The sequence below is a fragment of the Scyliorhinus torazame genome, chromosome 1 (assembly GCF_047496885.1).
Source record: "Scyliorhinus torazame isolate Kashiwa2021f chromosome 1, sScyTor2.1, whole genome shotgun sequence".
NCBI classification, from domain to species: Eukaryota; Metazoa; Chordata; class Chondrichthyes; order Carcharhiniformes; family Scyliorhinidae; genus Scyliorhinus; species Scyliorhinus torazame.
The window spans coordinates 49,278,340-49,293,920 of NC_092707.1; the positions used below are offsets into that span (position 1 = coordinate 49,278,340).

Sequence of the window (15,581 nt, forward strand, 5' to 3'; positions counted from 1 at the left end):
ATTGCCTCAGTGCTCGAATCCTCCATTGTGCCCTCCTTAATAACAGCTGTGATATCATCTCTGACCAGTAATCCAACTCCTCCACCCCTTTTACCTCCCTCTCTATCCCTCCTGAAGCATCTATACCCTGGGATATTTAGTTGCCAGTCTTGCCCTTCCCTCAACCAAGTCTCAGTAATACCAATAACATCATATTCCCAGGTACTAATCCAAGCCCTAAATTCATCTGCCTTACCTGCTACACTTCTCACATTGAAACAAATGCACCTCAGACCACCTGTCCCTTTGCGTTCATCATCTCTCCCCTGTCTCCTCTTCCCCTTAGTCACATTGAGTTTATTATCTAGTACCTTACTGGCTTTAGTGGCTGCGTCTTTACTGACCTCTAACTTCCTAATCTGGTTCCCATCCCCCTACCACATTAGTTTTAAACAGTGTTAGCAAAAGCGCCCCCTAGGACATTAGTTCCAGTCCTGCCCAGGTGTAGACCATCCGATTTGTAATGGTCCCACCGCCCCCAGAACTGGTTCCAATGTCCCAAAAATCTGAACCCCTCCCTCCTGCACCATCTCTCAAGCCACGTATTCATTCTGACTATTCTTGAATTTCTACCTTTTGACGTATAACCTATATTATGTTGGGATCAGAAAACAACAACAAATTGCAACCGAACTGACTTCAAGGGACCTGCAGTCAACTGAAGTAAAAATACTACTTAGCAATTTCCAAAGAAAATCTTGCAACCAAATGTCAACAGCATATGAATTAACTACCAATTGAAGAGGCTGAAAGGGAAGCCCATGACATTGTACCAAATATGATTTCCAAAACTCCATTTGGCCCACAGCTTGGTTCTTTAACTGAGCATCTACTATTGTTTACAATGTGATAAACATAAAATTACAAAATGCACAGCAAAATGATTAAACTTAACTATATTGTTCCTCTGACACATTTTTCAGGCTCGTCTCAAACGTGAGCTGTGTTCGTGGGTGTTCCTAAGTACATACATGTAGCTGAAGCTTCTATGACACAGCACAGTACAGTTCACAGCGCAGTATGGTTCACATGTATTTGTGCCTCCAACTCTTGAGTTTTATTTAATCTTTGATGGCAATTTTGATCATTCATAGTACTAGGATTTGCGGAGTATAAAAATCAACTGTATACCTTTCCCTCACCTGTTGAATGGGTTATTGAATAAGGCTTAGAGTAGAAAAGTAGAGGCTGAAGATGCCATAATATTGCCCTTCGTGTTGGGTGGGGTTACTGGGTTATGGGGATAGGGTGGAGGTGTTGACCTTGGGTAGGGTGCTCTTTCCAAGAGCCGGTGCAGAGTCGATGGGCCGAATGGCCTCCTTCTGCACTGTAAATTCTATGAAATTCTATAAAATAATGTACTCCGTGCCATTTACTAATCTTTTTGTAGATCATGCTGCTGTCCTTCCAGAGTTACGTTTCCATTGAATGACCATTTACTGCCAGAATAATAGTTTCTTAATTAATAAAACAATGACCATGGATGTTTTTTAGATTGCCTCCTTTATTCAATATTTTGGTGGTGGATATAGCAATTAAAAGTTAAGTATTGTGTGCCACAATAATAATAATAATCACTTATTGTCACAAGTAGGCTTCAATGAAGATACTGTGAAAAGCCCCTAGTCGCCACATTCCGGCGCCTGTTCGGGAGGCCGGTACGGGAATTGAACTCGCGCTGCTGGTCTTGTTCTGCATTACAAGCCATCATTGATCTATACTGTAGGCATATTTACTATTTCAGTGACACCTTTTTTAATATTGCAGGATTCTGACAACCCTGATCTGAGAGACCGTGGCTACATATACTGGCGTCTACTTTCTACAGATCCAGTAGCAGCAAAGGAGGTTGTGTTGGCAGAGAAACCCTTGATTTCAGAAGAAACTGACCTGATTGAACCAACCCTCCTTGATGAATTAATTTGCCACATAGGAACGTTGGCTTCTGTGTACCATAAGCCACCCAGTGCATTTGTGGAAGGCAGCCGAGGTGTTCAGCACAAGAGACTGCCCCCAAGATCCGGATCGTAAGTGAAAGTTCCAAAGGCACTATCTGACTCTCCTCCTCCTCCTCTTTCCCCCCCCCTTTTTTTTTACAATTTCCAGATTTTACTGAGGACCAATTAACAGCAATTCGAGGGGTTTTGGTTCCGCTTTTACGAACCCGACTGATCTTTAAAGTTTGGGGTCATCTGGGTCACCACTTAACTACAGCTTTTTAGTGTGCAAGACCTACTCAATGGAAAAGGCAGCTGTCATATGTCCGCTATTCTTTGAAAGAAACCCATCTGACATGTAAAATTTGCCTGACTCACTTATTTTACGAGTAAGTATGAGGGACCTTTAACTGAGAAATTAAGGAGTCATTGTGAACAAACTAAATGATTTGTTTATCAGTAATTTGTTTTCCATTTCAATTTCCCTTCAACTGTTGAGTTTGCCCGATAGAAATGAGAGGGAATCTTTTCCCAAATCTCTCACTTATTCGAACAAAGCTATAGGTTGGCCCAATGAATGTTTCAAATTCCTTTTGATGCTATACTGCTCACTTTTCTCAAACAACCAATTTGAGATCACGAAATTGTGAAGTAGAGAAAGAACAAGCAACATGACCACAGTTGGTTACAGATTCAGACTTCTTGGTCAGGATTCTCCCAGCCCTGCGGCGGGCCGGAGAATCCCCGCGAAAGGGCCACGCCACCCTGACGCTGGCATGCGATTCTCCGGCATGGTTGGCGTGTCGCGGGCCACTCTACGCGGCCGGCCCGCCGATTCTCCGGGCCGGATGGGCTGAGCGGCCGTAGGAAAAGAGCCGAGTCCCGCCAGCGCCGTTCTAACCTGCTCTGAGCCGGCGGGACCTCAGCGTGTAAGGGTTGGATTGGGGGGGGGGGGGGGGGGGGTCCGACCCCGGGGGGGCCTCCGATGTGGCCTGGCCCGCGATCGGGACCCACCTGTGGCTGCGGGCCTCCTTTTCTACGCGCTAGCCCCTGTAGCCCTGCGCCATGTTGCGTCAGGGCCGGCGCGTTGAAGGAGGCCACTGCGCATGTCCTCATTGGCGCCGGTGCAACTGCGCATGCACGGATCCCGCGGTGCCCAGTTCGCGCCGGGATCTGCAGCTGGAGCGGCGCGAACTGCTCCTGCACCGTGCTGGCCTCCTATAGGGGCCTGAATTAGACGTGGGAGCGGCCCATTCATGCCGTTGTAAAACGCGATGGCGTTTACAACGGCGTGGACACTCTGCGTGGGATTGGAGAATCCCGCCCCCTATCTTGCCTTTCTATTGCCACTGCACTCCATTGCTGTCCAAATCTGCTTTATCATCTTCCTCAACAGACAATACTGGACAATCTTGGCAGGCCTGACAGCATCTGTGGGGAAAGAAGGAAGTAAATGTTTCAAGTCTGGATGACCCTTGACAAAGCTTTGTCGTCCAGACTCCCTTTTTTCTCTACAGATGCTGTCAGACCTGCTGTGATTGTCCAGTATATTCTATTTTTGTTTCAGATTCCAGCATCCGCAGTAATTTGCTTTTATCACTTTTAGAATCATTCGGGCTTTTATGTCCCTTGTCCTCTTTGTGAGGAGTGCAGTAGAAATATAATTACTAAATTTTTAGTAATGCCAAAAGCATGTAAGTAATCTTCATGTCTAATTTCCTCTCATCTCAGAAATGAAAGTACCGAGAGTCCAGATGTTGCCCCATCAACTACCGCACAGCCCTCTGATCAGCAACCAGCCGTAATTCCATCCCAGGGAGACCTGTTGGGTGATCTGCTGAATCTAGACCTTGGTCCTCCAGTCAATGTTCCCCCTATCCCCTCATCAACAGTTCAAATGGGAGCCATGGACCTTCTTGGTGGTGGATTGGACAGTTTGGTAGGCAAATAATCACAGGGCTTTAACAGCATTTTAGTTTTCAAGCTTCTTCAGGAATTGTCAGTGCACCTGTCAAAGTTAATTCAAATGTTATGATGCCGGTGTATTTTATTTGGTTGTAGAGCTCAATCTGGATTTTAGTCCCTTGTGAAATAACATTTTTATGGGGTTTAAAAGCAGAATAACTTAATTTTAAAATTTCCTCTATCAAGCAGTATTTTCTTCATCTTAGTATGAAAATGAGAATACTTAATATTGTTAATCAGCTTTTATTCATTATTTTGGGGTTGCATTTTGCTTCTTATCCTACAATGTTGCCATAACTAATAGGTGCCTATTGCTTGTAGTACGTTGACATTTAGATTTTAACATTTCTACAATGTCAAGCTGCTTTAACGAGTTACTTTAGAAATTCCACAGATGCACTGAAATATTGTACATTTGACATTGTAGAGACAGCACTGAATTAATGTTTTATTTTTGGGTTGATATACCTTTAGTCGCTGTAGCTGATGTACGTATACTAATAATGCTGTGTTTTCTTCTTTGAATTTATGCTGTTCCTTTTTTTCACTCTACTTCTGCTTGCATGTGAATGTCCTTGCGTTGCCTCTGTCTTTACGTATTCGTGTCTGGAGATGGGCGATGAGACCGAAGGGGTATGATACTCTGTCCTTTTGGCTGGTGATTTTTGTTTCCAAGTTAAAGTTGCAGGCTAATTATATTTTATGAATTATGTAATTCCTGATCACAGTGGCAATAATTTGGGCTTATTAGTGAGGGGGGGGATCAACATTTTACATGTTGTAGAGTAAAATTTATACTTCTGTCATTATTATTCAGAATTTACTTTTTGATCTGCAATGTGTAATCAAACTATTTTGTTTTCTTTTAGCTTGGTGGAGATCTAAGTGGAAGCCCTGCAGTAAGTTGTATATCCAATTCATAAAATATGAAAAATAGTATGTCACATGCCCACGTTTTTTAAAGAGAGAAAAGATATAATGATTTCATACTTTTGCTTCTGACCTACAGCTGGAACTAATACACTTTCCACATGTACACTCACCTGACCACAAATCAAACCAATCGAACTCTTGTTCAAATCGGTCTTGAATTTTAATTATTGGACTTCATGGCTTTAAATGTTGTTTTAAAAAAAGGAAAGCCAGGTTGAACTGTAACTGATGCGACTATTGATTCAAGCATGCAGAGCAATTACATATTACACTCTTCAAGAAACACACACATGCACTTCAGCAGCAAGAACACACAATGCATTGTGCATTGCATTTAAGTTCCTTATGAAACAGATCACCTAATTTTGTGAGGCAGTGCCACAATGAGATCTAGTAATTTGCCTATAATTTGTGAACGTTCATTGCCATTTTGAAGTAGTATCAGGTCAAATTAAATTGGACCAATTCAGTAAGCCATCTGATTTGAGCGATTAGATAAGTCGATACCCGAATTCCGGTGACGGTGGGTGGGAGGCAGCCGCACACTGGAGGGCTCCCACTCGGGAATAGGAATTAACTCCCGGTCCCGGGGGCAACAGAGGCTGAAAAGGCTGTAAGAAGGCACAGGGAGGAGAAATGTCCAAGTTTGGGAGAAAAACGGCTGTGAAAAAGGCGGTTAACGGAGGTCTGCCGGGGAGTGAAAAAGTCAGCGCAGGAACTAAGAAAAGCGGAGGCTGGAGCACCAGGGGAGGCTGCACCGTTCACAGCAGCAGAAATGACCAAGGAGATGGCTGTGGAACTTAGAATCATAGAATCATAGAAGTTTACAGCATGGAAACAGGCCCTTCGGCCCAACCAGTCCATGCCGCCCAGTTTTTACCATTAAGCTAGTCCCAGTTGCCCGCACTTGGCCCATAACCCTCTATACCCATCTTACCCATGTAACTATCTAAATGCTTTTTAAAAGACACAATTGTACCCGCCTCTACTACTACCTCTGGCAGCCCATTCCAGACACTCACTATCCTCTGAGTGAAGAAATTGCCCCTCTGGGCCCTTCTGAAACTCTCCCCTCTCACCTTAAACCTATGCCCTCTAGTTTTAGACTCCCCGACCTTTGGGAAAAGATGTTGACTATCTACCTTATCTATGCCCCTCATTATTTTATAGACCTCTATAAGATCACCCCTAAGCCTCCTACGCTCCAGGGAAAAAAATCCCAGTCTATCCAGCCTCTCCTTATAACTCAAACCATCAAGTCCCGGCAACATCCTAGTAAATCTTTTCTGCACTCTTTCCAGTTTAATAATATCCTTTCTATAATAGGGTGACCAGAACTGCACACAGTATTCCAAGTGTGGCCGTACCAATGTCTTGTACAACTTCAACAAGACGTCCCAACTCCTGTACTCAATGTTCTGACCAATGAAACCAAGCATGCCGAATGCCTTCTTCACCACCCTGTCCACCTGCGACTCCACCTTCAAGGAGCTATGAACCTGTACTCCTAGATCTCTTTGTTCTATAACTCTCCCCAACGCCATACCATTAACTGAGTAGGTCCTGGCCTGATTCGATCTGCCAAAATGCATCACCTCACATTTATCTAAATTAAACTCCATCTGCCATTTGTCGGCCCACTGGCCTAATTGATCAAGATCCCGTTGCATTCCTAGATAACCTTCTTCACTATCCACTGTGCCACCAATCTTGGTGTCATCTGCACTTACTAACCATGCCTCCTAAATTCTCATCCAAATCATTAATATAAATCACAAATAACAGTGGACCCAGCACCGATCCCTGAGGCACACCACTGGTCACAGGCCTCCAGTTTGAAAAACAACCCTCTACAACCACCCTCTGCCTTCTGTCGTCCAGCCAATTTTGAATCCAATTGACAACCTCACCCTGGATCCCGTGAGCTTTAACCTTCTGCAACAGCCTACCATGCGGTACCTTGTCAAAGGCTTTGCTAAAGTCCATGTAGACAACATCTACTGCACTGCCCTCATCTACCTTCTTGGTCACTCCCTCAAAAAACTCAATCAAATTTGTGAGACATGATTTTCCACGCACAAAGCCATGCTGACTGCCCCGAATCAGTCCTTGCCTCTCTAAATGCTTGTAGATCCTGTCTCTCAGAATACCTTCTAGCAACTTACCTACTACAGACGTTAGGCTCACCGGTCTGTAGTTCCCAGGCTTTTCCCTGCTGCCCTTCTTAAACAAGGGCACAACATTCGCCACTCTCCAATCTTCAGGCACCTCACCTGTGGCTGCCGATGATTCAAATATCTCAGTTAGGGGACCCGCAATTTCCTCCCTAGCCTCCCACAACATCCTGGGATACATTTCATCAGGTCCCGGGGATTTATCTACCTTGATGCGCTTTAAGACTTCCAGCACCTCCTCCTCTGTAATATGCACACTTCTCAAGACATCACTATTTATTTCTCTTAGTTTCCTAACATCCATGCCTTTCTCCACCGTGAATACCGATGAGAAATATTCATTCAGGATCTCACCCAACTCTTGTGGCTCTGCACATAGATGTCCTTGTTGATCCTTAAGAGGCCCGACTCTGTCCCGAGTTACTCTTTTCCCCTTTATGTATCTGTAGAATCTCTTTGGATTCTCCCTTGCATTATTTGCCAAAGCAATTTCATGTCCCCTTTTTGCCCTCCTGATTTCCCTCTTAACTCTATTTCGACAATCTCTATACTCTTCAAGGGATCTACTTGATCCCAGTTGCTTATGTACGTCATATGCCTCCTTCTTCTTTTTGACCAGAGTCTCAATATCTCGAGTCATCCAGGGTTCCCTACTTCTACCAGCCTTGCCCTTCACTCTAAAGGGAATGTGCTTACCCTGCACCCTGGTTAACACATTTTTAAAAGCCTCCCATTTACCAGCTGTCCCTTTGCCTGCCAACAGTCTCTCCCAATCTACCTCTGCAAGTTCCTGTCTGATACCATCAAAATTGGCCTTGCCCCAATTAAGAATTTTAACTCTTGGGCCAGACCTATCATTCTCCATAGCTATCTTAAAACTAATGGAATTATGGTCACTTGTCCCAAAGTGATCCCTCACTAGCACTTCTGTCACTTGCCCTTCCTTATTTCCCAAGACGAGGTCAAGTTTTGCCCCCTCTCTAGTCGGTCCATCCACATACTGAATGAGAAATTCCTCCTGAATACACTCAACAAATTTCCCTCCATCCAAGCCCCTAATGCTACGGCTGTCCCAGTCAATGTTGGGAAAGTTAAAGTCCCCTACTACTACCACCCTATTATTCTTGCAGCTATCTGTAATCTCCTTACATATTTGCTCCTCAATTTCCCGCTGACTATTTGGGGGCCTGTAGTACAGTCCTACCAAGGTGATCTCTCCCTTCTTATTTTTCAGTTCCACCCATATAGACTCAGTGGGCGAACCCTCGGATATATCCCCTCTAAGTACTGCCGTGATGTTCTCCCTAATCAAAAACGCCACTCCCCCTCCTCTCTTACCTCCTGTTCTATCCTTTCTATAGCATCTGTACCCCGGAACATTGAGCTGCCAGTCCTGCCCCTCCCTTAGCCATGTTTCAGTCATAGCTATAATATCCCAGTCCCATGTGCCCGTCCATGCCCTGAGTTCATCCGCTTTGCCCGTCAGGCCCCTTGCATTGAAATAAATGCAGTTTAATGTAGACCTTCCTTGCTCTCTGCCCTGCTTTCTCTGGTCATGCTTTACACACTCTCCCTTCCTGCCTTTTGTTTCTGTCCCCACTGACTTCCTACATCGGTTCCCATCCCCCTTGAAAAACAGTTCACAAAACACATGGAAGTGATGAAGAAGGAGATGGGGGCAGTATTGAAAGTGCTGGTGGAGGAGGCGATTGCCCCGGTGAGGGCAGCGGTATCAAGCGCAGCGGCGGAGGTGCAGGAGCAAGGTGAGACACTGGAGAAAGTGGAAGAGGTATTACCGCAGCACAGTGATCAACTCACCTTGATGGGGAAGGTGTTGCGGAGGGTGATAGAGACCCAACAAGAGTCTGTGAGCCAAAATGGAAGACCTGGAAAACAGATCCAGGTGGCAGAATCTGAGGATTGTGGGTCTGCCCGAAGGGGTGGAAGGCCCGAGGCCGACGGAATATTTTGCCACAATGTTGGTGAAGCTATTGGGGGAGGGGGACAATCCCTCCTGATATGAACTGGATCGGGCTCATTGGTTATGGAGGCCTATACCAAAGGCGAGCGAGCCGCCAAGAGTAGTAACGGCTGTGTTTCTGTAGATATAGCGTGAAGGTGAAAGTCCTGTGCTGGGCAAAGCACAAACGGGTGGTGCAGTGGGCTGGAGCTGATATACGCATATACCAGGATTTGACGGTGGTGCTGGCGAGGAGACGAGCTGCCTTCAGCCGGGTGAAGAAGGCACTGTACATCAGCAAGGTGCAGTGCAGGATAGTATGTCCAGCTAAGTTGAGGGTGACCTACAAATCCAAGGACTTTTATTTTGGGACGGCGGAAGCAGTGGAGGAGTTTGCTGTGGCAGAATTGAGAAATGGACGTGTACCGATGTAGCCTCATGTAACTTTATTTTTCACTGCGTGTTGGTGTATGTACTAAATGAGTCTACACTGTATATTTGGACAAGGGAAGAGATGGGACTTCCATTTGCAATGATGGTTCTTTGGGGCTTGGGTGTGTATGCGGGGGTTGTGTGCTAAAGGAGATTTCTTGGTTTTCCTGGGACCGGGCAAGGGGGAAGGAGACCCTGGCGGGGGCTTCCACACTGGCCGGTTTAAGCCGGCCAGTGAACGAGAGTGAGGTGGGAGGAGGGGCTGCGGCCATTGGAGCCTGGTAGAACAGGTTTCGGTGAGTCTAGCCAGGGTGAAAAGATGGGGGAAGGAACCGAGGTTGGGGGGAGGAATTTACAAGAGGAAGTGGAGGGGAGGAGTCTGGGGGGGGTGTCTACAATTCATGGATGTCATTCATGGTACTCTTTCGAGGATTGGATGGCATTTAATATTAGTGGGGGGAGGTTTGGGGGTGGACTGTATATGTCAATGGTGACCATTGGCGATTCCTGATTCCTTTTTTCTTTTTTTTTCAACCGTGGGAGGTTTAGTTTTATTTGATGCTTATATTGTCAGGTGGGTCATTGTTTGGGGGGTGGGGGGAGGATGGGATCGCTGTTGTAATAAGGGGATTGACATTGTATTCATTACAGTTTACTGTTTGTTAGTGGGGTATAAATTCTGAAGAAAATGTGAAAATGGAGAATAAATATATTTATTAAAAAGAAAAGCTGAAAACGCAGTCTGACCATTGCTACAAGATTGGTTTTAATTGAAAGAAACTATGGGTGCGATTCAGCGTGACCAACACGAACCATTTTGCGATTCACCTGATAACCTATAACAAGTCACGCTGGGTGACTAGCAGAAGCGGGCAAAATTGAGATTCTCACCCAGCACAAACCATTTTGCGATTCACGTGGCCTGCTCCTAATGGCGAGTTCTGGATCTTGCCCAAAAATGGTGCGAACATCTTTAACCCTAATTTGCATGCATTTCAACCTCATTGACGAGATTGAAGTCGAATACAGCAGCCTCCCAGGGATTACCCGACTCCTCAGCAGGAAGTCAGGCCGGCGTCGTTTAGTATCCGGGTTGGGGGTCGCTCCTAGGGCAGGGGGTGAGGGGCTTTACGTCTGCAAGGCTTTCAAGCCATCTTTAAATGTTGTGGAGACCTATAACGGGGGCAACTACAGCAGCAGTCTGTCCTACCAAACTCTTCTCTCATGAAAGTCAATTTCACCCCCTTTGACTGTGAGCAGCCTCTAGCTTCACAGCTGAAGACTATTTCAAATAAGAAATAAGCCTTATTAGTTGTGAGAGCACTTCAAGCTGCAAGTTGTTTTTGCTGCTTCCTGGTGGCTGCAGATGCCTGGTGGCTGTTGTTGCTGTTTCGTTCCTTTTCTGTAGCTGGAAAGAAAGGCAAATTTTTATAAGATATCTGGGTCCTGGAACATCGGGCTCAGGGGGTCATGTGAGTCCAGAAGGCTATCCGGTTTGAGGCAAGAAGACGCTGCAGGACCTTGTATGCGACATTGTTCCAAATCGGCCACCTACTAATGTCGTTGCAGAAATGCTTTCACAGATTGCTGATGCTTTTGGTGCTGGTGTGCATGTAACTGGCACGTCACCGCAGGTTAAACATACTGGGAGGCAAGGTGTTCAACTACACCTTGAGCGTCAGTGGAATATCTGGATGCCAGGATTTGGTTCCGATGAGATTGGGCCGTGCGGGAGGGCCTGCACAGCTGAAGTTCCTGGATGGAGAATGGCACTGATGACGTGTAACAAGTCACATTGATGAACAGATCGTTTTTACAACAAAGTTCTGGATATGTTAACACATTTACAGGCATATTCTCCATTTCTCAATGAGGGATGATGCCTTGTGTTTGATTTGTTTTGTGAAAATTAGCTGATATAGCTTTGTATTGGTACCAATATGGAATGGTGACGTGTGGTTATTGTGATATGTGGAATGTTATGTAGTTGATTTTCAAATCTTTGTTACTATTGAATGTTTAATAAATAAAATATTCTCAACTCTCTCAAGTGCCTCCAAGAAGGCACAAGTGCCATGTCTCAGAGGATGATTAGTACACTGCATGTCCAGCAAACCTTGATGTCTGAACAGTGTGCCTGAACCCTAGGAGCATCAGCACCAGAGAACAGGGCTTCACACCTGAGGATCCTCTCGCAGCCAATGGGTAAATGTCTGGATAAACGGAGGGCAGCTGAGCACGATCTCCCTAATGTTCCCGGGAGAGGTCTGGGGTTTAGGGGCTCCTGATCTAGCTGGGGGCGGGTGTGCACAGCAAGATTTCCCAGCACAACTGCCTCACTGGATGGTACACTGAGAGAAGGCGGGACAATCATGCTTGGGGGACTTGAGCGTCCCGGGATGGAAGCCTTAACGGATTGTCGGTCTCTCTCCTCCAATTTCTTCCGGATAAAACTATGTTTGCTGGTGCGGATCCCGCAGAGGCTGCCTTCACTGTGCTTCTGATAGTTGAGGTGGGCAGACACCGTAGAAGGCAACAGCAATGACGCAGGCTGGAGGTCTGTGTGTGCCTCTGCCTGTGTTTGTGTGCAGGGGGCTGCAGTGCAGGCTGAGGGAGCCACGAAGGGAGGCCAGCGATGGCCCAAGTTGTACAGACATTGTTGGTCATTCCATGAGCTGACGGACAGCATAAGCGCAGAAGACGCCGTCTCAACAGAGACCGTGTAGCACCTGTGTCATGTCCTTGCGGACATGGCACCTGTGGAATTGGAGGACACCGCTACCAGCGGCCATGAAGGTCACCACACCCCTCAACTTATGCCACTGGGTCATTCCAAGGCTCAAGCGAGGACCCGATCTTCTGCCCATGGTGCATCTGGGTGGTGACAGCTGCTCTGTATGCCTGAGCTCCAGGCTATATCAACTTCGACCTGGACCAGGCCCACCAAGATGCCCAGGCTTAGGATTTGCCATCATCGTCTGGATGCCCTAGATCCAGGGGTGATTGATGGCACACATGTCGCCCTGCGAGCACTGGGGCATCAGGGAGTGTCCGATATTTACAGGAAGGCGATCCACTCCCTGAATGTTCAGATCGTGTGCAACCACTGCCTCAGAATCATGCATGTGTGTGCCCGCAACCTGGGGGTGGCGTGACAGCTACGTCCTGGGGCACTCATCCCCGAGGTCTTAGAGGACCATCCCAGGATGACGGGTTGGCTCGTGGGGGGCAAGGGATACCTGCTGAGGATGACGCCAGTGCGGAGGGCCGAGGCATAGACCCGATACAATGAAGCCCACGTTGCCACACGTGCTGTCGATGAGCAGTGCATCGGGCTGCTGAAAATGCAGTTCCGATGCTTTGACCACTCTGGCGGTGTCCTGCAAAACCGGACTAAACTTTGATGCGTTGAATCGCACCCTATCTATCTGTATGGTCAAATGTATTTTTAAAACATGTTGTTAATTCACTACATTCACACTCCGTTGTTTCAGTTTCTGCTTTTAGTAACTTGTTTTAATTTCTCTTTAATATATATCACAAAATGTAGCAAATCTAGATTATTTATATTCATTGGCATCTCTGGCGTAATGAATAATAACTTGTATTTTTTTTTAAGTGCACACTAATAAAACTAGTAAGCAACAAGCTTTATAATGTATGAAATACAAGATGTAACAAATATATATTTTGTTTTCCATACAGATTGGTGCTGGCTATGGAACTCCTGCAGTCATGCCGACATCCTTGAATGCACCAATTGGAGGTGGCTTAAGTGACCTGTTTGATCTTGCTGGTGGAATGGGCATGCCATCTGGTTCTTATGTGGCACCTAAAACTGTAAGAATTGTTTATTCACGTTTCATGTTTTTTCAAGAACAGATTATCCCATCTCCTGACTGCCTAACCAAAGTGGCTTTCTGCTTCGGTCAGCTGTTGCCCTGATCCCACATCCATACCATTGTCCCCTGTACCTGGTTACAAGGAAAAGTTCTGCCCAGGTGTGACTCTTGATTGTTTTTCTTCCACCAGCAGAGATGAGAGCCTTCACTGGTTACCTTCCCACTCAATCTGGCTCGTATCAAGAACTGAATGTAGCAGGAATCAAATATGTATTCACCCTTATTCTAAGTGGCTCTAAGTGTTAGAACTATAACATTCAGCACTACCACATTACTTTTAACATCTACCCAAATGAATCTGGCTTGCACTACTAGTGGCTATCATTGCGGTTGCTACTTTATATATGTCCAGAGATAACTTTACTTCTCTGTTTTACCAATTTGATTCTGTAAAATATTCTAAATACAAAATAATGGTGTTTAAAGTACATCAACATGCTCCATGATGCTAATTAAGAATTTAAATCTGATGAGGCCATTTAGATTAGAGGACGTAGCAGTTATAATGTAACTGGACAAACATTTTTCTTATGACTTGTTAATCTTTCCTTAACATTGCACAATAATGAAGGTGTAAACCAACAAAAATTGGCAATTTGACAGGTTGGGGCATTTAGGGCAAGTGAATTGAAAATGGAAGACTGCTGTGCACAGGATTTAGTATCAGCACATTTTGTAACAAATCGCATTTTGCAGCTCAATATAGTGCATTTTCATTTCCATGTAAACATAGAACATACATACAGTGCAGAAGGAGGCCATTCGGCCCATCGAGTCTGCACCGACCAACTTCTGCCCTCACTTCCACCGTATCCCGGTAACCCCTCCTAACCTTTTTTTGGTCACTAAGGGCAATTTAGCATGGTCAATCCACCTAACCCGCACGTCTTTGGACTGTGGGAGGAAACAGGAGCACCCGGAGGAAACTCTCAGACACGGGGAGAACGTGCAAGCTCCGCCTCAGACAGTGACCCAGCGGGGAATCTGGGACCCTGGCGCTGTGAAGCCACAGTGCTATCCACTTGTGCTACCGTGCTGCCCTAGAATCCCAACAGTGCAGAAGGAGACCATTCGGCCCATTGAGTCTACACTGACTCTTTGAAAGAGCACCCTACCAAAGCCCACTCACCTGATCAATCCCTGTAACCCCACCTAACCTGCATATCTTTGGACACTAAGGGGCAATTTTAGCATGGCCATTTCACTTAACATGCACATCTTTGGACTGTAGGAGGAAACCAGCGTACCCGGAGGAATCCCACGCAGACATGGGGAGAATGTGCAAGCTCCACACAGTCACCCAAGGCCAGAATTGAACTCTGGTCCCTGGCGCTGTAATGTGGCAACAAGAGCTATGTTTTGTACAGTTGTGGCCCAACTTTCTTAAAATGGGGCATGTAGACAGATGGCCACTTCCAACTAGGTACAGAGCAACTCACAAAGACTGATGGGTAAAATGGACAAGCCAAGAATCAGGCAGGCTCAGATCCTGAAATGCATATTTGTCAGCAAAGTCCAGACAGCATCGAAACTCCATCCCATTAGCATGTTAATCAGGCCGATTAGCAAGTGATGGCCCATCTTCCCCAAAACAAAGGACTGGTACTCCAGCAACCGGGACAGTCCCAGACATTTCGGCGCCACTCCCTGTCCAAGGGAAACGCAAACAACGGGGTCAATGACCGCTTGGGACATGCCCAGCCATCCAGTTCCCCGCCCACTTATTGGCTAAGGAATCGAACCGAGTGACCAGGGATCACCCAATTAGTAAGGCCCAAGTTGAAGGACCGCCCAAAAGAGCGCCAAAAAAACCCTGAGTATAAAAGAAGCGTTTGCCATATGTTCAATCTCTTTTGGCCTTGGTACCCCGGTCACGTCCATTGCCAACTGCAGCAACACCAGAAACAAGTTTGAGTTCAACGCCCACTACCAGACAGATGAGCCCAGCTGAGCAGCAGTTACCACTTCGAACTCGAGATCCAGAATTGAACAGCGGCCACTGTTTCCTGACCTAAGCCGGGTGCCCGAAGTTAAGTACAGGTTCTTGTAGTTAAAGGTGTAGTTGACTAGTAGTGTTTATGTTGTATGACTGATTGTATGTAAAAAAAGTACCCTTGAACTAACTAACTGGTGTTTGGCTCTTTGATCGATAGTCGGTTGAAACTTGTGGTGGTATCATTCGATACCTGGCGACTCTAAGCATTCGGACATAGACAATATAGAAAGAAGGCAAATTCAC

The 15,581-nt window shown here is 46.0% G+C and overlaps 1 protein-coding gene across 2 annotated transcripts in view; it reads left to right on the forward strand.

Annotated features, from left to right (window-relative positions):
* The window catches only part of ap1b1 (adaptor related protein complex 1 subunit beta 1), a 124,662-nt gene that overhangs the window by 73,665 nt on the left and 35,416 nt on the right, over positions 1–15,581 (forward strand). The window contains exons 13-17 of one of the 2 annotated variants that reach the window (XM_072490590.1): positions 1,807–2,066; positions 3,708–3,915; positions 4,554–4,574; positions 4,811–4,840; positions 13,146–13,280. In XM_072490590.1, coding sequence (XP_072346691.1) covers positions 1,807–2,066; positions 3,708–3,915; positions 4,554–4,574; positions 4,811–4,840; positions 13,146–13,280 — 654 coding nt within the window. The remainder of the gene's footprint in view (positions 1–1,806; positions 2,067–3,707; positions 3,916–4,553; positions 4,575–4,810; positions 4,841–13,145; positions 13,281–15,581) is intronic. The other variant, XM_072490664.1, reaches the window with a different exon arrangement.